Source organism: Pseudorca crassidens, chromosome 3 (assembly GCF_039906515.1).
Source record: "Pseudorca crassidens isolate mPseCra1 chromosome 3, mPseCra1.hap1, whole genome shotgun sequence".
Taxonomy (NCBI): domain Eukaryota; kingdom Metazoa; phylum Chordata; class Mammalia; order Artiodactyla; family Delphinidae; genus Pseudorca; species Pseudorca crassidens.
In genome coordinates, this window is record NC_090298.1 from 64,624,692 (window position 1) to 64,647,119 (window position 22,428).

General features: G+C 38.5%; 2 protein-coding genes across 5 annotated transcripts in view; one reads left to right on the top strand and one right to left on the bottom strand.

Moving 5' to 3' along the window:
* The first annotated feature begins 6,272 nt into the window (after positions 1-6,272).
* On the top strand, positions 6,273-16,090 carry ZCCHC9 (zinc finger CCHC-type containing 9). Of its 3 annotated transcripts, XR_010942006.1 has the most exons (7): positions 6,295-6,408; positions 7,514-7,952; positions 10,625-10,775; positions 11,071-11,163; positions 13,114-13,182; positions 14,460-14,635; positions 15,747-16,090. XR_010942006.1 is itself a non-coding variant. In XM_067731150.1 (6 exons), exons 2-6 carry the CDS (start codon positions 7,569-7,571, stop codon positions 14,576-14,578), a joined length of 816 nt encoding a protein of 271 aa, XP_067587251.1. In that variant the 5' UTR covers positions 6,273-6,408; positions 7,546-7,568; the 3' UTR covers positions 14,579-15,068. The 3 variants fall into 3 exon arrangements, 2 of the variants coding, with proteins under 2 accessions (XP_067587251.1, XP_067587249.1); XM_067731150.1 differs by lacking the exon at positions 15,747-16,090 and having other exon boundaries at positions 6,273-6,408; positions 7,546-7,952; positions 14,460-15,068; XM_067731148.1 differs by lacking the exon at positions 15,747-16,090 and having other exon boundaries at positions 14,460-15,068.
* The window catches only part of ACOT12 (acyl-CoA thioesterase 12), a 58,131-nt gene continuing 48,882 nt past the window's right edge, over positions 13,180-22,428 (bottom strand). The window contains exons 15-16 of one of the 2 annotated variants that reach the window (XR_010942005.1): positions 16,131-16,337; positions 13,180-14,190 (exon numbers count right to left, since the gene is read on the bottom strand). Coding sequence is in view for 1 of the 2 variants with exons in the window: in XM_067731147.1 (XP_067587248.1) it covers positions 14,176-14,190 (15 nt within the window). In the remaining variant the exon portion in view is untranslated. The remainder of the gene's footprint in view (positions 14,191-16,130; positions 16,338-22,428) is intronic. The other variant, XM_067731147.1, reaches the window with a different exon arrangement.

Sequence of the window (22,428 nt, forward strand, 5' to 3'; positions counted from 1 at the left end):
CATCTAACTATGTATGGGGCCTGCTTGTCCAAAGCACAGAGCATACTATTATGGTCTTAATTTCCTCTCAGAGTGCAGTGTCAGTCAGTGACTGCCGCAGGTTACGACTTCATCCTTGCAGAATTGGGTGGTGAATAAAAACGCTCTTTGTTTATTCTGGTAATTAAAAGGCAGACATAAGGCAGATTAATAGGGAAAAAATCAAATGTATTACATATGCATGGGAAAATCCTCATAAATATGAAGAATTCCAAAGATGGCAAGATGAGGTATACCTGTTATTCTGGACTAAAGAGAAGTAGGTAAGGGTCTAGGACTTCAAAGGGAAGTAAGGTAATTCACAGGACGGTAAAAAAGAGTTAACGTTTGGTAAACAAATATTTGCTGGGCCATCCAAAGACAATGGGGCACAGAGACGACTTTGATCAAATGGACCTTGCTAGGTTTCTTCCTGTCTAACACTTTTAGTTCATATTTAAAATAGTTGTTATTTATGGTGATAACTCCTTCCTGGGACAAGCTTCCTATATTAAATTCTTTTAGGCAGTATGGGGGATGTTCAAACGGTCTTCTCGAGTATTCTGGGGCTTGCTTGTTTTCAGCTGAAAATAATCAGCATGCCAGAGTGGCACATCTTGGAGCAACCTGCCCTGAGCCCCATCACTGTACATTCGGATCAGTTCTTGAAAGAAATCCCTCTGTTTGGTTTGCTGTCCTGCTCCAGGACATGGTTTAGATATCTAAAGCAACATACACCCAATATAGGCAATTTCTATTTGAAAACTTGCTGGTGATTTCCATATTGCACTGCCTTGGACATACCCGGGCACACCTCCATATTTGCCTTCCTTCATTTACTCCTTGGGGGTATTATTGGCTTACTTTCCTGAATCCTCCACTAGATTACAGATTCTTCTGGGGGTATGGATGGTGCCCAGTTCATCTTCATAGAGCTCACCATCATATACTCACACCTTCCACAATAAATGCAATATGACTGTACATTTTACTGGTCCATAAACGTTTCTTAAAATAGTTGTGGGACCTCTTTTCCCATGATCATTTATTTGCTATGCCATAATTTTTGGAGGGCTAACTTTTTCCTACTATGTGGTATTCTTAAATTAATTATTATTATTTTTTTACCCAGAGACTTATAGGTAGATTACTTATAGTAGTCACTAAATCTGTACTAAATATTTTGGCCATCTGGTTGTGTTCACTTTGGTCTTTTATAAAGTATTACCTTAAATTCGTGCATATATGTGTGTGTGTGTGATAGCACCCTATTTACATGAAGCATTTCAGCTTATTGAAGTGGATGGTTAGATTTTTTCTTTTTTATTGACTCCTCCCCATAACCTCCCAAATCCCTCTTTCCAGTTGTCTGCAACACATTCTATTGTGAGGTTTTCCAAAAATCTCCCAGGAAGAATGACTTTATCTGTAATCTGTACTGCCAGTGTAGTTCCTTCACTTACCACCTTACTAGTGGTTTAGGAGTCTGCATGTCTTACCCTCACAGGCTGTTGGCTGCGTAAAGGCAAGGACTGTCATTTTTATATATTATATCTAGTGTTTAACAAGGTATTGGCAAACAGTAGATATAAAAAAATGCTTTTTCCTCACCTACCTCATTTTATAGAATTCCATTTGTAACTACAGACCTTTCACTTTTCCCTTGGAAGGGACAATCTAAGGCCCATATCAGGTAGCATTTCCTCAGGCCTAAGGAGGAGGGGAGAAGTACTCACTTCAGAGAAGAGAGCTTGCAAATCTTACCACTTACTTGTAATTTAGGTTTAAGTATTCATTTGAAGCACTTGACACTCTAACCACTAAAATGCTTGATTAGGAACTCAAACTTGAGAGACACGCCAGAAGAGGGTGAGATGAGAGTCAGAAGACCACATCATTTTTGTGATTAATGTTTCCAGTGCTACTCTTTCTCATGTTTAAGCAAAGAATATGAAAAAGGTTCAAGCGGAAGAACACAAACTTCATATTATTTCTATTCCTTAGCCCTTAGCAACCTCAAGCAACTTCCACTAACAGGTTTCTCCTGTTAGGCACTTCAGATCTTGCTTGTAACTTTATTATTGAGAAAACCAACAATCAAATGAAAAACTAAAAATATAAGGCCATCTCTGTGTGCATATCAGGTAATAAAATTCTGTGTCCTATGGCAATCACTTCTCTGACCTGTAAAACAAGATTTTTAAAGGTATGTATTTCTACGAATCTATATGTAATTGGAAATTCTCATGTGCTGTCTCAAAATATCCATGGATTAAAAAAGCTCTTTAATAATGATTTTAAAGGTAATTTATGCTCATTAAGGAACATTTGTAAAAATAATATTTAAAGAAGAAAAAAGGAACTCATAATTCTATTACCCATTGGTGTTATTCTAAGGGCCCTAAAGCAGATTAAAAAAAAAATCACTGACAGATTTTTAATAAAGAAGCTGTTAGAATGTCACTGGTCTGGATCTCATTTTTATTTCCAACAGTAGAATCACTAATTCTTTTTCTCTCCTGTGCTATTTTTCTGTATATTTAATGAAGTTCAGCAAGTGCCCAGAGGGTCCTGAGCACTACATAAAGTACATTTTTCTACATACAACCCTCTTATGTATAGGTCTTCATTGCTTAAGCTCTAAAGGATAAAATACAAACACTTTGATTTGGCATTTTTAAAAAACCCTTTAATTTAGTAAAATCTGGTGCCAGCCCACCTTTTTTAGATGCACTAACCCTTCATTCCAAATTACTCTACAGCTAAATAGGTGTTCGAAGCTGCTCGTGCTATGTGACTCAACTTGAGGGCTGGCTCATCCGGGGTGGGTCTTGGGCACTCCCAGCCCTACAGCACCTACTGGTGACTATAGCCAGGCTGACAAGCGCTTCTTACTCTGAGAGAATCCAGGCAAGAATGAGGATTTAAAATTCTCATGGTAGTGGTTCCAATTCCAGGTAAGATGGAATGAGCACACCTCCACCCTGTCTCCCAGTGAGTCCAGCTATAAAAGATAATGCATACATCAGCTATTTGAGCACTCTGAAAACTAGTAGCAGGTAAATTAGGGAAGATCAGAATTCAAAGTACCACTGAATCAGTGCTAAATTTACATTCTGGATTTTATCCTGGACATTATGGATGTTATTTTATATACTCTGAGTTCTGTTTTATTCCTTAGGGAAAAAATTTTTAAGCAGGCAATTAACTTGTGTAGGCTTGGGTTACACGTTTGCCTCACTTTTTGTCAGTGGAAATTCAAATCTCAGTTTATTCTTTTAGCCTCCAAGTTTGTCTTGTGCATGTGGGTTCAGGGACCACCTTGAGATTTGTGAGGGATACATACACATACATCTACATCTACATCTACATCTTCATATACATATATATACGAATACAAAGAGGGCTTCGTGTGGCCCTCTTCCTTCCAGGATCTTCTCCCCTCACTCTCCAGGGATGGCTGTTGCCTGCTTCTTCCCCTGGTTCCTCCAACCAGAAAGTTGATGGTGGGGTTTCCATTGCAGTTTTAGCTGTTCATGTACTTTGTGACTGTGGCCCACTCTCATGGCAAAGACACAAACACACAAACGGACACACAATCATGTGCCAATTGCTTCTTCATATTTTGACTCCCCTCCACAAATGTCTGCTTTTACTTACTCTTCAGAATCCTCAGGTAATTGTTTTTTATATTTTATCCAGAATATATAGTCATCAGGATAAGAGATGGTTTGTAGAAAGCTTATATCATTATAACAAACTACTTTTGTTTGAAACATTAAAATGTATTACCTCTGCAAAAAAAATTAATATGATTTGAAACAACTGTCAGCTTCTTAAACTGGGCAGTGTTTACATAAACATGTGCTTTATGATTACTTCATATGTCATATACTTTTCTGTATGCATCATACACTTCACAATTTTCTAAAAATGAGGTACTTCAGCCCTTCATAACCAGAACTTCAGTTCCTCACTTAACATTTATCCTGTGGATCATATTGTTTTGAAAATAACACATTTACAGTATTTTAATGATATCTGAATGAAAAAATTTAATAAAAAGATAGTCCATTGAACTGTAAAAGTGAATACATTCTAAAAATAAATAAATAAAGTCTCATATGGGCAAGGCTAACTGAGTAAGTCTATTTTAAAGTGGGTTCAAGCTGGCAAAGAATCCCCTATAGTATTTCAACATAGTGGAGCTCACACCTTTGGACTGAGCTTATGGTTCAAATTCTGACTCTGCCTCTTACTAAATGTGTGACCTTGGATAAGTTACTTTAGCTCTCTGAGCTTGTTTCTTCATTGTAAAGTGGAGAAAATAATAGTTTCTACCTCTCAGGATACTGGGTGGATTAATGAGTTAATGAATGGAAAGCATTAAGCACAGAGTGCTAGGTACCTATAAAACGTTCAGTGGAAGTTAGCTATAATTAGTACTAATACTTTCTTCTGAATCCCAAAGAATTTCTATGGCTGATTTGCTCAATTTCTAATTTTTATTTGACGCATTTCCACAAAAGCAAATTGAGATCATGTTCCTTCACTTCCAGGAATATACAACCTTCTACAGATTAAAATTCAGCACAATACTAAAGACGAGTTTTAGTTGAATGCACCCTCTAGTGGCATACATTATGTGCAAGAACCTGGCATCTACCAAAGAAAACCTCTTTATGAAATGTCAGGTTTTAGGTTGGCACTTAGAGCCTGAAGCCAGCTGGTTAAGAACATGATGGTATGAGTGGCACTCTCACATCTTTTAGGAAGCTCCCTCTCTTCCAGAGCTGGAGGATTTTTTAAAAAAAATCTTTTAAAACATTCCCCACCATAAGACCTAGGATATTTGTGATATTTACCATACCAAATTCCAATATTCCTATAGCATTGACTTTAATCTTTCCTCTTAAAATAGAGTCATTTTCTAGCTTACTTTAACAAGCATTGCAAAATACTTATTCTTCATTTAGCTAACAAACCATACTGAGCATCAACTATGCACCAGGCAATGGGGATACAACAAACAACTTATTACACAATTCATTATGCAATTACGAATTTGAAAAGCGCCATAAAGAAGTATAGAGTGCCATGACTGTATACTAGGGATTGATCTAGTTTGGGGAGGGGGCTTTGGAAGGCTTACTTGAGGATAAAACGTTAAAAACCTTGAAGGGTGAGTAGAAATTAATTGGAAGAAGAGAAGGAGGAGTACCATACAAAGAGAAGAGCATATATAAGGGCTTGGAGATAGCAAGATGCATGTGGCATTTGACAAACTGAGGAGACTCCTATGCCTGGAGCTCAAAGAAGAGGCGGAACTTGTGTAGCGTGAGGCTAGAGAAATAGGCAGGGACTTATCTTGTTAATGAGTTTGAACTTCATCCTAAGAACAATGGGAAACTATGGAAGGGTTTAAAGCAGGGAGCAACAATCTGATTTACATTTCAAAAGTTTGCTTCGCTAAGGCACGGAAAACGGATTTGAGGGAGTGCAACAAGAACGGATGCCTAGATCAGCTGCCAGTAATCCAGGCGAGACATGATGAAAGCTGGAACAAGGGAGGTAGCAGTAGCGATAAAGTGGACAGATATTTAAGAGGTAAAAGGGATCGAGCATGATGATGGGGATGGGAGCAGTTGTCCTGGTAACTGAGTGGATTGCCAATTTTTCCACCAAGCACAAATGCTGGTGGTAGCCGGGTTTTTTTTGTTGGGGGGCGCGGGGGGAGGGGTGGCTAGTTGAGATATAGAGTTGCTCAGGAGACTACAATTTCTCTCTTAAAGGAGAACGTCTTTGGCTTCACAGGGTGGTATTTCAATTGAACGCTGAACTAGCATTGGGCAGGACTATGGGGCACCGCCCTTCACCTAGTAGGGCCCCAAATGTCCTTTTTTACACTTCTATCACAGTGATCCATTCCCACTGCGCTAATAGTTTTACTTTACTTCGGATAGAAAAACGTAACTCCCTCCCGCCGCCAATCCCAAGAAATATTTGCTTTATCTTTCGAAGTCCAGTACAAAGATCATTTCTCAGGGAAGTCTTTCGGGCTTTTCCCACCCCACGGATCCTTCCATCCATCTCGCCCACTATGCTGTGCGTTCCATACAGCACAGATTGTGCACTCTCAACTTCGCGTCTCCGGGATCCAGAGCGGGCCCTTCAAACACTGCGAGCTTCACATTTTCTAATTAGCCACATTTACTGGCGCTGAGAGACAGCATAGCGCCTGACAGCAGCACCTCTGCGTGTGAACCAATTGCCCCCCGGAAGTGACGCGCTGTCAGGGATGACGTGCTTCCGCTCCCGACTGTCGCGCCGCCGCAGCGTGACGGGTTTCTCTGGCCTGCCAACTCTGCTGCTCTGGAGGATTCGTGCGTGGTAAGAAGCTGCGCGTGGGGGAGTAAGGTCGTGGGACCTCCCCCTCTTTCGTTCCCTGGGACGCGGCGGGAGGGCGGAGGGAGTGGCAGCTAGGTCCCCGAGGGCCCCCAGCGCCAGGTGGGGCTGAAGCACCGGACTCCGCGGCGGGACCAGGCCGCCGGTGACGGGACCCGCCTCAGCTGTAGGAGGTTGGCCGCTTGGCCGGCGCGGGCCAGCCCCACTGGGACCCGTCGGGTCGAATGGATCCGGCCGACCGGGTACTCAGAGCTTCCCCTGTTCCATGTACTCAGGGGAAGGATAACCTTTCTCCTTTTGAACAGCTCCAGTCCCCACTGTGACAGTCACAGGATCTGCAGCGACGAGTGCGCGCGCATGGTGTAAAGTGGCGTGCACAGCACCACACCTGTTTATTGGCTCCGCCCCGCAGCTTGTGCTGAAGGGATGTAGTGGCAGGAACTGAGGTTTTCCGCACGGGATGCTGCCCTAAAAGAGGGGCGTCTTAATAACTGAAAATTATTTGAAACAGCTGGGCTGGAAGTAGCTTACGCTCTGATTAATAAAAGGAAGACTCGGTATTATCACGTGACTGCAAACACATGTTTTGCTTATCAGTCTGACGGAAAGAGTTGTCATGACAGACTTCAGGTCAAAGGACAGGAGTTGTGTATACTTACTAATTTGCTGTGCAAATTATTTGCGATGAAATGGCAGACTAAGCAAGAAGATTGGAAGAAAGTAGACCTGGGACTTAGAGATAGGAAAATAAACCGCTAAGAAAACTGCAGAATTTGGGAAAAGTAACTTCATTTACTATTACTATGTGATTTAATTTTGGAAATAATTTGGTTTCTTAATGAATTGTTTTCCAGTTTGAAGCAAGTATTTATATCCTTGTGTTTTTTGTTGTTGCTGTTTGTTTTCTTACTGGTGTGGTAGCAAGGGCTAGATTTACATTACAGGCATATCTCTGCAGCATGTTATAGAATTAAATATACAGATATATAAATTAAGTTAAAAAGTGTTTTAATAATTAAAACTGTAACATATGGGTACAGGTTATATAGTGATATAGCATGTATCTTTTTTTTTCATTTTTTAATTTGAGATGGTGACTAACTGGCCATACTTGTCTTAAAGACGGATAAACATCTGATGAAGCCATGACCAGGTGGGCACGAGTTACTACCACACAGAACAAAAGACCCTTCCCTGCAACATCATGGGAGGACATGAAGAAGGGGTCCTTTGAGGGAAAAAGCCAAAACCTACCAAAGAGTAAACAACTTGAAGCCGATAGTCTGTCCCTTAAAAATCATGCACCCCAAGCAAAACACAAAAAGAATAAAAAGAAAAAGGAGTATTTAAATGAAGATGTGAATGGATTCATGGAATATCTAAGGCAAAACTCACAGATGGTTCGCAATGGGGAGATGATAGCAGCAGACAGTCAGGAAGTCAGGGAAGAAATTGCAGTTGCTTTAAAGAAAGATAGTCGCCGGGAAGGAAGACGATTAAAAAGACAAGCAGCAAAGAAAAATGCAATGGTAAGATTATCACTTCTACTAAAATGTTACTTTGTATGGCTAGAAACTATTATTCATACACTCAGATATGTATTTTAGCAGAGTCTGATTGTGGTTATGTACTAGACTTATATGGCATCTTTTTGAGGGCTAGTAATGACACTAGGACTTTTTTTGAACACCTTCTCTATGCTAGACACTTGATGTACTGATTAATTATCACAACATACAAAGATGGTGGCATTATTTCCATGTTTTGGGTAGAAAACACTGGTGTGCAGCTAGGTTAAGTATCTTGCTGAAAGCCACTTAGCAAGTAGCAGAGGAGAAATTCAAACCCAGGAAAAGGTGTTAATATTTGATTACTTAGAATCATGGTTGGCACTTTATAAGTATATGCGTTATTAAATAAATGTGAACCTAAATGAGCTGCTAACTCTATGTAGTTCAGCCAAAAGAAAAAAAGAAGATATTTAAACCCAGAGTCTGACTTTAAGACCTATGTTCTCACCCCTTCCAGTAGCCCTTTTTCAAACAGCCATTTTTAAAAAAGATCAAAATAAGGGGGAAGGTTAAGTACAACAGGTTAGATATGTGTGGTTCCCATTAGTTGGAAAGGATGTCTCCTTTTATCTTTATCCATGAAAAACTGATTGCACAGGAAGGAGATCTAATAAGAATCATACTGGTTAGTAACAGAGCAGAGTAATAGCAGAGTTAAAACTCCTTGAGACTCTCCCTAGTCATTGCTCCCCTTCCCCATGTTACACTGAGAGGAGTGCTGGGGGCTACAGGTTTATTTCCGTGGTGCCAAGACCTAGATTTTAAACTGTGTCAGACACAGGAAATGAAATACTTGGTATAATTCTTTCCCTTCTCTAGCAAAGGATTCTTCTAGCAGGATACTACATAAGAATCAGGATTTTTTGCTATTTTACAGTTTTATTTTTTATCAGAATTACTACTTGTAGAGCACTGTTTGCACCAGTGTAGATTTGAAATGTTACAGCCTCCATAAATGTGGCTTCTGACTATTTGCAGGATTAGTTTTATGCAGTGTCATATTTAAAGATTCTTTTGTGGAGATAATACTGATAAAATTTTCCTTATGGATAAATTGGGATAGAAAAGATAATCATTTCTATTTGGATCAAGATAGTTTTGTTTAAATTATACAATTTTTAAATATTTTAAAGTCAAGTTAATTTAATGTAAGGATAGTGTAAAGATAATTTCATTGACATAGGCGGTGTGGTGAATTGCATACTTTTTGAAAAAGTTTAGTATTGTGACCTTTTAAGAGAAGTTTTATGTTTTTAATTAAGGGGAAGGACATTGTTTTTCCAAAAAAAAAAAAAAAAAGGAATTCTTTATATTAAAGCGTGTGCTTTTAAATAGTATATGGCTTGTTGAGACCCTTCAACTAATTTTCTTGTTTTTCTTTTTAATACCTCAGACTAAGCAGACTAAGCATCAGTTCTGTTGTTAATAAGTTGACATCTAGAAATTTACCAGTCCGCTCTCCACAATCCCATCTACATTAAATTTAAGGATCATTCAAAAAGTTTGTATTCGGTGAAGATTAGGTTTTACAGATAAAACCCCAGTCAGTAAGCTGTCAGGTTACTAGAGACAACTTTGACTTCACCAAGAATACAAGGCTTCTTATGTTGGTGATCCAGTTTTGGGTAGTAACTTTTCCTGCAGTTGTAGAATAAATGAATTCTCTTTGTTTGCACTAGCTCATTTTAAATGTAAAAGTTAATAAAGACTAAAGGGACTCATTCTTTTCCAGTATGTTATTAAACAGGAAAAAAAGAAAGTGAGGGCACAGTTGCAAAATATTATTTTGCCTACTGAATTTGCTTTTTAAAAACCTTGTGCTTATTTCGAAAAAAAATTAAATGATGAAATATTTGTTATCCAAAAAATGTACCTTTTTCCAGTTTAAATAAAATACTTTACCTCTCTACCATCTTTGATTATGACTGATATTCTCATTCATTGCAGCGAAAAATATCCTGCAAATTGCTAGGTAGTGTGTAAAGAAACCAAACCATTGTTCAATGTTAGGCTGGAGCCAAATAATTCATCTTAGAATTATACCTTGAAAATGTGCATATATTCTAAAATGAAACATCTATCTATTTATGAATACTAAGGAATATGTATGAAAGATATAAAAATTTAAGTATACATTTTGGTATGAAATATATCTTATGATTCAAATCATAATTTCAATGGAATCACTTGACCCAAATTCATTCAATTATGTGAACTTTAAAAGTGAAAGTATTAATTTTGAGTGATAATTTCTATGGTCATTGTCCATCTCCTCCAGAAAACTCGGTGTTTCTAGGTACAGACAGCCACATTAATGAAATGAATAGTCCATATTTGCTTAATTCATTTAAGCAATTACCTCCTACAAAGACATTTATAACTTGTGTCTGAGACTGAGAGATTGATGGATTGAGGGTTTTCAAAAGCACTGAAACTCTCTGATGGAAATGACATTTCTTATGGTTTAGGAATATGTGAAACACTTTTTTCTACAGATAAAATACTGAGATTTCAAAAAAAGAACTAGATAACTTTAAAATGAGGAATGTTTTAAAGACATTTTTGATGACTAGAATTAATAAAGCCAGTGTAGTGTTGCAGTGTGGAAACTCACATTTTTGTTTTCCTAGGTATGTTTCCATTGTAGAAAACCTGGCCATGGGATTGCAGATTGCCCAGCTGCCCTTGAGAATCAAGAAATGGGCACTGGAATATGTTACCGGTGTGGATCCACAGAGCATGAAATAACCAAGTGCAAGGCTAAAGTAGACCCAGCTTTTGGTATTAATGTATCTTTTTTTCTATCAATTTTTTATTTGGTTAATGGGGAAAGTGGCCAGTAAGTAGCCAACTTGTTTTTTTCATTGTTGACAGGGTTTGTTATGAGTGTGTCACTTAATATTTTGAAATCAAATGAGATTAAACTTTAAATCATGTAAAAACAAATATGTTTTTTAAACACTCTGAGAATACAGTGTTTTAAAATAATATGAATTACATGATGTGTGTGTGTGTGTGTGTGTATATATATATATATATATAAAACTAACTTAACAGGAACTGTTGATTATTACAGGTGAATTTCCTTTTGCAAAATGTTTTGTTTGTGGGGAAATGGGACATCTGTCCAGATCTTGTCCTGATAATCCCAAAGGACTCTATGCTGATGGTGAGTACTTTTATGTCGAAAATCGTGAGTCATCATGCAGTTGTGATTTAGTTTATACTTAAACTTACTCAAGAATTTATTTAAAAACTAAATTTATTTAGTTTTTAAATAAATTCTTGAGTAAGTAACAAAATCTTGAGAATTTCATTATCTTTATCAGGCACTATTCTATGTACTAGACTTTTTGTGTAATGTAACTTGGTATTATTTTTAATACATCAAATCAGAAAAAACTGACATGTATATTTCAAAATATCTGTGCTTGCTTCAGCATCATTTGTGAGAGTATAAGTATCTACTTTTAAACATAACAGAAGCAAAGGGATAATTTCTCAAACTAGGAGAAGATTTAAAAAATAGTGTTGTGAATTTAATCTCAGTCAAGCATACCATTTTGAGTAGAAGGGTTGGTACACACTATACATATTTGTAGTAACTTTTGTTTTTGAATGTTTTCCTTAGTTAGTTGTCTGGCATGGGAATCAAGTAACTTTCTTAACTTTAGCTCAACTAATGGCTTAAGGTGCCCACAGTAAAGTCTGTGATGTTTAAAGCTTTAAGGAGGAGGTTGTCATCTGTTAATGTGAGTCATTTGTTAATGTGATGCTGGTACCATCAGATTCTAGAAACCTTGTGTTGTGACTGGGTCCCCTTGCAGAAGTCCAGTGAAAAAGCATAGCTTTGGAGTTAGACCAGTTATAGCCTCAGCACTACCACTCACTAACTGTGGGACTTTGGCCAAGTTAACTTCTCTCTTCTCAGTTTCCTTACCTGTAAAATGGAGATGAGAAAATTGTATTTCATTGATTCTAAAATGCACATTTTGTTCACATTTTAGTATCTCTGAACTCTTGTATCTTACTATTGGGGCGTGTCACATAATTGGAAGGGTTTTTTTCCAGAGAGCAATGTAAAATAATGATACATCTTATAATCAGTGGTATCTTAGATTTGATGAATTATGGTATTTTACCTTGAAGAGTTATGAGGATTAAAATATATTATTCAAGTGCCTCTTCTATTTCACTATGGCATCTACAATAGTAAAGAGTCCTGGACCTGGAAGATGCTCAAAAGTGCCTTTCAGTTTTGAACTTAAGAAACAGGTCATATAATACGACTAGTGAGCAAAGATGCCTTTGTATGGTCAACCAAAATGACTAGATATAAAAAAGTGCAGCAAGGGGAGTAGGTCACATAGAAGTGAGAACTCATCCTATTAGGATCATTTTTCTGAGTGAGTCACTTAACATTATGAGCATGATCGTGATAATGCTTGACCGTTAAGCAATAGTGTTCGACCATTCAGTGAAGACTCATTTTAGAAACCAAATGTGTTGTAATTCACAGTCCTGGAATGTTGCTTAAAGAAGGGCAATAGGGATTTTTACTCGAGTTGGGATGCCTGGCAGATAGAAGGTACTGAAACAAAAGTTAATTTCATTCCTTTTGTAATTGCTCACCCCCATCTGACCTGTACAGCAGAGCAGTGGTTCCTAACCCTTTGGGGACCTCATAGCACCTCATGGTTAAACATTCTGATCATTAAAGAATCTGATTAAAAACTGTGGGCATTCTCCTCAGAAAATGCATCTGCCCACAGATTTTTCAGAGTTCACAAACCCTTCCCTTTCTAACCGTGGTTAAGATCCAGGCTTCTGTGCAGTGGCTCTTGGCCACTCCAGAGGACACGTACCTTCCGTCATATCTCACTTCTTTTTCCCACATATGCCTTGAAGGCCAGGGGCAAGAAATGGTGGGTAGGTACAGTTTAGTGCTCTTTGAAGTCAAGAGGAATGGAGAATGGACTTAATAGGAGTAAGTTCCTGGCTCCAGCTACCTTTGCAACTAACAAGGTTGTGAGGACCAAATAAGATATGGAAGTGCTTTGAGACCTTAAAAGCCCTATGTAAGTATTAGAGGTTTTCAATTACTCTGTTCTTTTTATAGGTGGTTGCTGCAGACTTTGTGGCTCTGTGGAACATCTTAAGAAAGATTGCCCCAAAAGTCAGAATTTAGGTGAGATCTCTGGCCCTCCATTTAGAAGGGGTGAGATTAGTATTCCTCTGTGTTTTTGCTGGATTTTGTTATTAATAACTTGTTGATATACAACTGATTTTAAGGCTGCCTGGTTTCCTACTGCAGTAATGACTTCATCATTTTTTTATCAGCAGTACTAACTGAGCATCAGCTGCTGTTTCAGGTGGGAAAAAAAATGACCAGTAAGCCCCAGAGGACCCTGATTTTATAAAGCATCTTATTCATAAATATTTTTATTTGCTAACCCATGTATTTAATAATAGAGCCAATTCTGTCACTTGAAGAAAAGTATGAGAAAAGTATTTCTCACTAAGAGAAAATAAGAAATTTGAGAATAACTTACAGTATTCTTATGATTGAGTATCCTCATGTATGCTGTGAAACCAAAAGGATTCAGTTAGTTGCAAAAACTGCCGAAAATATTAAAATTGTGTTCTCTACACAGCATCTGGCCAGTTATATTTTCTTCCCAGTGAAATACTACCCTCGGTCATCGAAAACTTCATAAATGTTCACCAAACCTAAGGCAGATTTTTTTGGGATGTGGAGACCATTATTACATTAGTTTACCTAGCTTAAAATGATGATAATCCTGAGTGAAAGAAAGCAAGACAGTAGGATAGCCCACTAGTGCTTCTTGGGGAAAAAGCACATTTCTATTTATATCATATAGTCATAGTACCACACAAATAAGTCTGCCCATTCTTACTTCCTACCCCTAGCATTTGAATCTGAAAACCAAGAGTTCTTGTTTACAGTCTTGTCTAGAAGAAGATAGTCTTTACTACACTGTAGGCAGTGAGGTTGAAATGATGAAGTGGAATTTGAATTCTCCCTCCTGGGAGGATTGCCTCTTCCCAAATGACAAGACTGACAAGCAGATGTTGTATAATTTCACAGGTGGAATCTTGTTCATTTGAAACTGATGCTTCATAAGTCTTGCTGTTTACAGACTCTTGGAATTCATTGACTCTATAATGATGAACTCTGGAAAAGAATGAAAGAGCTTTCTCATCAATTTGTGCATTGCAAAGCAGTTGCTGCATTTCCCTAATTGGGATGAGAAATTGCCTGTGGTACTCTGAAATCAAGGGTTATAATCAATTACAGAATTGCTCACTTTCCTTTAGTGATGGAGTCTTCTCTCTTTGTGATTATTCATGTCAAAACTAGTTCCTTTGCTAAACCAATACCAGTCTAGGTGATGTATTTGATGACTGTTTCTCTTACATTCTGACTTTTCTGTGTCTTTACAGATCGAATGGTCACGGTTGGTCGCTGGGCAAAGGGAATGAGTGCGGACTATGAAGACATTTTGGATGTGCCTAAACCACAGAAACCCAAAACAAAGATACCTAAAGTTGTTAATTTTTGATTAGTGCTATCGTTTGTTAGCACCTCATTGTTAAACATTCTGAACTGGGCCTACTTCGTAAGTTGGAGCTGGACTCTCCCTTGGAGTCCTGTATTGTAGATATCAGTATAATCTAGGAGTGGTCAAACCAGTTCCTGAGTTCTGTCCATCAGGGAGCACTACTACAGTTGTTTGGAGAAAATCACTGAAAAAAAGTATAATACGTTCAAAATGGATTTTCTAAAAGAATATATTTTTAACCAACAGAACTTAGGTGTAACTAAGTGGTTATATACCTGATTGTAACAATCATCTTTTTCTAAAAACAAAATTATGCATTAATATGAACTATCCCTAAACATGGGGTACCTGCTTTGCATTTGGAAATGAATTTTTGTTATATTGTTTTCTTGGCTCAAAGCATCAATATATTGTTATATTAGAAATTAATTTATAATTGCCACAAAATCTGTATTTTAAAAATATTTAATAAAAACTCACTTGCTATTTACTTATTTTTCTGAATACCTAATTTTGGATTGAATGAGCCATTGTCCATTAATGTCCATGTAACAATCCCTTTGGAAACACAGTCTTTATGAATCCTAGATGAGCTTAATTTTTATTAATTTTTGTTTTAGTTTTGACATAAAGAACAAATTAATGAGGTTAAAATAGAAGAGTATCTCAACTTAACAGCAGCTCTTTCTTTGCCGCTGATTTTCAAGAGAGAAATTCTAGCCAAAATTCAGTTTGTGCTATTTAACCAGAATGATGATGGCACATAACAGATTGTCTGTCAAACTTAATAGCATTTTGTTCACATGTTTTAGTTGAGTCAGGATGAGATGCAAGCATCATCATCATCAAAACAGAGTTAGAACACTAATCAGAGACCCATTAGCTTCTTTGTTTGATTTGATGAATACATGCATACTTAATACATATATTTCACAAGGCTTAAGCCTCCCATTGTACTGTATAATGGAATGACTGTTGGATTGTGTGTTTCATTTGGAATTTTACCTGATTGGATACATTTGTAATGAAAGGAAACAGCTGTGATTAGTTACTGATGTTTCAAAAACAAAATATTTACCAAATAAGAAAAGGAACACTTTTCTGTTTTAATGTCTGTACCTCTGAACATTTCTAATCTTAATAGGAGCTGTTCTTTTTTTTTTTTCAGTGACAGGAAAACATGAACAGACTATGGCTCAGCATCCCAGAACTTAAGGAGATGAGTGCCATTTAAAAGGAATGGTACAAGTCATGCAGCTGGAAAAGGACAGCAGTGCTGCCCTGGTCATTTAGTCTGAACACACCCAGATTTATTTCACCTGTCCTATCAGGAGCAAAAGGCTCTGGAAAGTCAAAAACCTGTCAGCTGCAAGTTAAGTCTAATGTTTTTTATGTAGTCTTCGATGCAGGGATGTCCATTTTGTCTTCTTTGGGGTTACTTTGTTTACATTTTAATGGTCTATAAAGTAGACAGTGAAATCATTGGAAATAAATTGCAGGTGCTGAATGTAACATTGGAAAACTATGTGGACACTTTGTTAAAGAAACTCACCAGAGACAGAAATTCTGACATCCTGAGAGATTGTGTATTGCTTGATGTTGGTTATTTTCTTAACTAAGAATGCCAAAAGAAGAAGGCACACATTTACTTTATTCATTATATATTTTCCAAGGACCTGCTGTGTTCCTGGTACTCTTTCAGGCACTTGAGATTGTGGCAGTGAATAAGACAAACAAGGCCACATGCATTCTGCTGGGGCTGAAGAATGGAGAGGAGACTTAGGAACAAAAAATACATATCAGAAATATCAGTAAAAATAATATCAGAGAGGGATATTTTATACATTTTATAAATATTTTGTTGAATCCCCTAAGACTTAGTGGTTAGCACTCTTTTCTTCCTCTAGTCCTTTGGAAATGTCATCTCTCTTTACAAGCTTATCTTTCACTTTTCCGTGGCTGACTCCTAAATCTCCATCTTGCCCTAAAATCCCTGGTTTCGGTTCTGTCTTCTCGCCTGCCTGCTGGACATTCTTACTTGGATGTTACACTAACACCTCAAACTCATAATAGCTTTAAATCTCATCACTTCCCCTGAGGGAAAAAATGGGCTAATTCCCTTTGTCTCCATTTTATTCAGTACAATTATATTCCAAGCCTGTAGACTCGCATCTCAAGTTACGCTTTTCTTGACATTCTCCCCACCACATCCCAGAGTCAACCCTCTCTTACTTCATTCAGGCGTCTGCTTATAATCTGCCTAATAGAGAGTCTTTTATGACCAGCCTTATAGGAAATAGCTTTTTCCTCATCCCAATAACTTTTCATTCTCTTGCTGTCTAAATTTTCTCCATAATTTATGTCCCTACATAACACTATTTGTCCCCTCTCCACCGGATTATAGGTTACATGAGGGCAGGAATTTTGTCTTATTATCCTCAGAAGTGCTTGGTGCATACAGAGCATTCACACTGTTGAATGAATGAGTGAATTAAATGAATATGTGATAGAATTAACACACAGATGATACAGGAGGCTGGGTAGCTACTTCAGATTGGATAATCAGGGGAAGCCCTCTGAGAGGAAGACTTTTAAGCTGAAATCTGGATGACAAGAAGAAATCTGTTGTGAAGATAATGAGGAAGAGCGTTTAGGGAGAGAAAATAGTCAAAGCCATGAGCTTGCCATATTTGAGGGGCAGAAAGAAGATGTGATCTTTTTGACTGGCTTCCTTCACTTAGCATGTTTTCAAGGTTCATTTGTAATGTTACATTGTATAGTACACAGGGAGGTATTAGGGAGAAAGCCTTGGATATCTTGATGTGAGGTAATAAATAAATGCAATGATACTGAGGAAGGAGCCTGCCTGGTATAGTTGGAAAACAGCAAAGAGGCGAATATGGTTGGAAAAGAGAGGGATAAACTAGTAGAAGATCAGAGAGTTAACAGGGGTCCTATCTTACAGCCTCTACCAGTTTCTGCCACATAAAAACCACAAACTCTCAGAAGCATACATGAATAAGCGGTTATTTAGCTCATGCCTATGAGTCAGATCTAGACTGGGCTTATCTGGACAGCTCTGCTCATCTCACTTGGGCTTGCTCACATCCATAAGAAGTTTGGTTTGGGGTCAGCTGATCTAAGCTAGACTCAGATGAAGAAGCTCTGGGGCCAGCAGGCTAGCCCTGACATGTTTTTCTCAGGACAATGGCAGAGATGTAAGAGGGCAGGTCCACTTGCAAAACCATTTTCAAGCCTTTGGTTGCATCATGTCTGTTGATGAGTCACACAATCGAGCTCAGAGATAAGAGGTAGAACAGCGCGCTCCATTCGTGGAGGTGGGGATGGTGGTGAGGGAGTGAATACTTCTGAAAAATAATCCAACGTACCACAACATACCCCAGACCATTGTAAAGCTTTGACTTTCACTCTGTGATATGCAAAATTTTTCACATGTTTGGGGAGAAATGTGACATGATCTGATTGCCGAGTTGAGAGCAGAGTGAAGGGAGGAGTAAGGATAAAAGCAGGTTATAATTCAGGTGAGAGAAGATGGTGTGAATGAGGGTTGTTGTGGTGGAGTTGTTAGAAGGGGTCAGGTTCTGATTATGTTGATATCTTTAACATAGAGCTAATAAGATTTCCTGAAGGAAGGAGAATTTATGGAGGGAAAGGTGGCAGAATTAAGAGATCTATTTTGGAAATGTGGACTTTGAGATGACGATTATCTTAGTGGAAATGTCAGATAAGTAGTTAGATATACAAGTGTGGAGTTCAGGAGAGTTTAGGGCTTGAGACACAGATTTGGGAGTTATTGGCAAGTAGATATCTTTTAAAACCCAGAGGCTGGGTGGACTCACTGAGGAATGGAGATAGAGGAGAAGAGGCCAAGAACAGAGCCCTGGGTAGTCTAATGTTTAGAGGTCTGGTGGAGGAGGAAGAACTTCAAGAGGATTTAAAAGTGTGACTGGTCACACAGGATGAAATCCAAGAGTGTGACATCACGGAAGCCAAGCGGAGACAATGCTGCAAAAAGAAGGAACTAGTCAACTTTGTTAATGCTGCTCAGAGGCTAAATAAGCTAAGAACAGGTCCATTAGTGTGGCAATGAGAGGTCTTTGTGGAGTAACGGAGAAGTACAGTTCGGTAAATGAAATAAGGATATGAAGACCACATTTATAGATAATTGGAGTAGAGATGGTGGCCTTTAGGAAACTGGATCAGGTGAAGTGTTGTTTTGCTTTGTTTTGATTTATTTTAAGATAAGAGATAATAGTGGCTATGAAAATAATCCAGGAAAGACTCCTGAAATAGAGAAAAAAAGAGAATTGGAGGAGGGAAGCCTCGGAGAAGGTTAGAGAAATGGTTCTTTGCTAGGGTAGAGATGTTTAATTCATTGTGTTAGGAGGGATGACAAAGATGTGGAATGTACATAGATGGGGAGATGAGACAACTTCTGCCTAATGGTTTATATTTTCCTCGAAGTATTTTCTAAATTTCATTAACTGAGAAAGGGTAAGAGACATGAGAAACTTGAAGGAAGAGAAGGCAGTGTGAAATAGCAAACATATAGGAAATGTAGTAGTATTATCAGAGCCCTTTTGAAATCTGTGGTCATAAATTTCAGGTGAGACCCATCCACAATTTTCAGATGCTTAGTGCAGGGGTGAGGTATTACAAATACTTTAACCACAGTTTTGAGTTTGCCAGACAAGTAGAATGAAAGGAAAAGGTACAGGTGTTTTCCAGGGTGTGATATTAATGATAGACCATGGAATCTAAGCCAGATGAAGAAAGAAGGGAGGACATGGAGAGGGATAATGAGCTATGGAAATGATCGAAATATTAATTTTGAATCTATTTTCAAATGTCCCTAAAAATGTCACAAAATGAGGAAGGGAAAGATGGCATCAGATGTGTAATTTTTATATGGTACTTTATACCTTCAAGTACACTGAGAAAGACATTTTATAATATTTCTTTGACTTTTGAATCTGGAGGTGGGTTACTATCAAGAACTGTGAAGGGTCTGAGGTTCTTAATACACTAGTCTGTTACTGTTTCATGGATGTCGACAAGGCATGAGAATCCTGGTTCAGAGACAAAAGATAGTATTCATGGCACAGCAAACACCGTGAGTATCAACTTATTTCTGTTGCTTCCCTTTTTCCCTTAGTCCCCACAGGGTGACATGATGGGCCCAGATGGATGCTATAGACATAGCCGGTTTGTGTCACAGCTGAGGAACAAGTTGCAAACGCTGTAGCACAGAGCAAACAAGCCAGCCTTCCCGCGCCCCAGAGAGTGAGCCATTACACTGAAGTCAAGCTGTGGTCACCTTGACCTACTTAATTGCCTATGGGACTAGCATTTGCCTGTGGATAAATAAATCTTGCAGTTTGGCACACTCAGCAATAATATGCAGGACCCCTCTGGGCCCATGGTGAACTGTCTGTCCCAGTAGTTACACTACCTTCAAATGGGTAAAATGAGTCATGAACAAGGTTCATAGTTTACATTTCAATAATGTATTCTAAACATAAAACTTTCCTTAACATACACATTTTCAACATATATTTTCAAAACTACTCCTATATATATACCAATAAAAATTTCCAAGGTTGTCTCTGAAATGTGCAATAAGAAATATGAACAAAACCATGTGATGGTATATATAAAAATACTCTGGATTTCTCTAGGTTTAATTAAAATTGTTCATTATTTCCTAGAGGTGTTAGACCATAACGGTAAACTATATTCTAAACTGTATAGATCAATTTTTACATTTTTTTCCTCTAGAATTCTTTAAAAATATGGTAGAAAAACTGAATATAAATCAGAAACTCAGTTGCATTAAAACCAGGAAGAATTAATAGGGAAGAACGTCCTTTCTTAATCAAAAAGCTTTCAGTCCTGTTAGACGCACTTGAAAACCCTTACTATCAAGAAAGGTATGAAATCTTTAGTGTTCCTGGAGGATATTTTGACACTCCAAAGGAGAAAATAAGCATGACTACATTTTTATGTTCCCTCTGTCCTTAGTCTCCAGCGGCTTGAGGGTGAGTGCTGATGAACGAGCTTTGCTGCTCATCCTTGGTTCAGGCATGTTTGCTTAAAGTCAGGGCACCAAAGAAATCCAGAAAAGGCTGTCGTTAATTCATCTGTCTTTAATTACCTCTCTATTCCAGCCTCTCCAGCGTCTGCTTTTCCTGGAATGTGCCAGAAACACATTCCCATCTCAAAGGCTGTGCCTGGGCTAGTTCTTCTGCAGGAAACATGCTATCTCCAGAGATCCTCATGGTTCAGTCCCTCTCTGCCTTCAGGTTTTCACTGAAATATCCCTCAATGGGGCCTACTCTGACCACCCTATCCACCAGGCCATCAATAACCAAAAGCCCGAATCCTGGATGTATATATTGTTACATTCGTTATATAGAATATTTACTATCTTTCAGTGTGAACTCCCCCCCACACCTTCTTGTTGTTTGACAAAAGTCATGTTTCATGGCCAGAAAAATGTTATTAAATTTTATGTCTTTAACTTGCAGTTCCCTTAAGGAGTAGATGTGAAGCTTCACACTTCTGACCCCTGGTCCACATGCTTGCAATTCCCAGGCATGAGGGCAACTCCTGGAACTCCTCACAAGGCCCCTCCAGCCCTGGCCCAGCTGGAGTGTGGGCGGCCGAGGTAAGGAGTGGGGGTTGGGGCGTCCTGCAAAGTCAGCGGGGCTGAGGGACCCCGGTCTCTGCACTGAGCCATAGCACTGGCCTCCCAGCCCTGGGGAGGGGGGCCCAGAAGCAGCAGAAGCATTTTCTTGCTGCTTCTGGCAAGTGGCCACCCTATTTAAAATATGAACAACTACCTCCAACACCTCCCCAGCACTCACATCCTTTACCCTGCTTTATTTTTCCATTTAACACTTATCTCCTAAATATTCTATTTATTTATCAATATTTTATTATGATGTTATCAGTATGCTTCTGTTCCTTGCTGAACCCACAGTGCCTAAAAGTGTCTAACACAAAGTAGGTTCTTAATAAATATTTATTGAATGAGTGAAAGAACAATCAAATACATTTCCATTAAAAAAGGAAATGTAGGGCTTCCTTGGTGGCGCAGTGGTTAAGAATCCGCCTGCCAATGCAGGGGACACGGGTTCGATCCCTGGTCCGGGAAGATGCCACATGCTGTGGAACAACAGAGTCGTGCACCACAACTACTGAGCCTGCGCTCTAGAGCCCACAAGCCACAACCACTGAAGCCCCTGCACCTAGAGCCCGTGCTCCACAAGAGAAGCCACTGCAATGAGAAGCCTGCGCACCACAACGAAGAGTAGCCCCTGCTGTCCGCAACTAGAGAAAAGCCCGCATGCAGCAACGAAGACCCAACACAGCCCAAAATAAATAAATAAAATAAATAAATTTATAAAAAAAGAAAAAAAAAAGGAAATGTAAACCTAAGGGCTGTTGTTGAATTTTGCAATAGGAATGCCCTAGTCAGTTGTGTCATGGTTTGAGGCACAGATTTTAAACTTTTTGAGGTGCCCTATGTAGAGCCTGAATGCATTGCTATCTTTTCCAGTGTCATGCCCTTTTAAAGTCTCTTTAGTCCAGCAGTCTGAAAGTGAGGACTTCAAATTAGGCCATGATGACCACGTGACTGATAATATTGAAGTGGGGCTAGTGTGGCTGATGTTCAAATTTTATTTGTTTGATTAATGTAAATGGTCACATGTGGCTAGTGCCTACCATATTGGACAGTGCTTGACTATGCCTGTGTTACAAGTTAGAGTGGGCAACATCTTTATGTCTAAAAGTGATGCAGCCAAAGTTACTCTATTCCTTCAACC

What these genes read in the sequence shown, in the direction of transcription:
- ZCCHC9 (XM_067731150.1), top strand. Translation starts at nt 7,569, where the DNA reads ATGACCAGGTGGGCACGAGTTACTACCACACAGAACAAAAGACCCTTC. An exon ending in CAAAGGACTCTATGCTGATG is followed by an intron (nt 11,164 to 13,113) that starts GTGAGTACTTTT and finishes TTCTTTTTATAG; the next exon opens with GTGGTTGCTGCAGACTTTGT. An exon ending in CCCCAAAAGTCAGAATTTAG is followed by an intron (nt 13,183 to 14,459) that starts GTGAGATCTCTG and finishes GTGTCTTTACAG; the next exon opens with ATCGAATGGTCACGGTTGGT.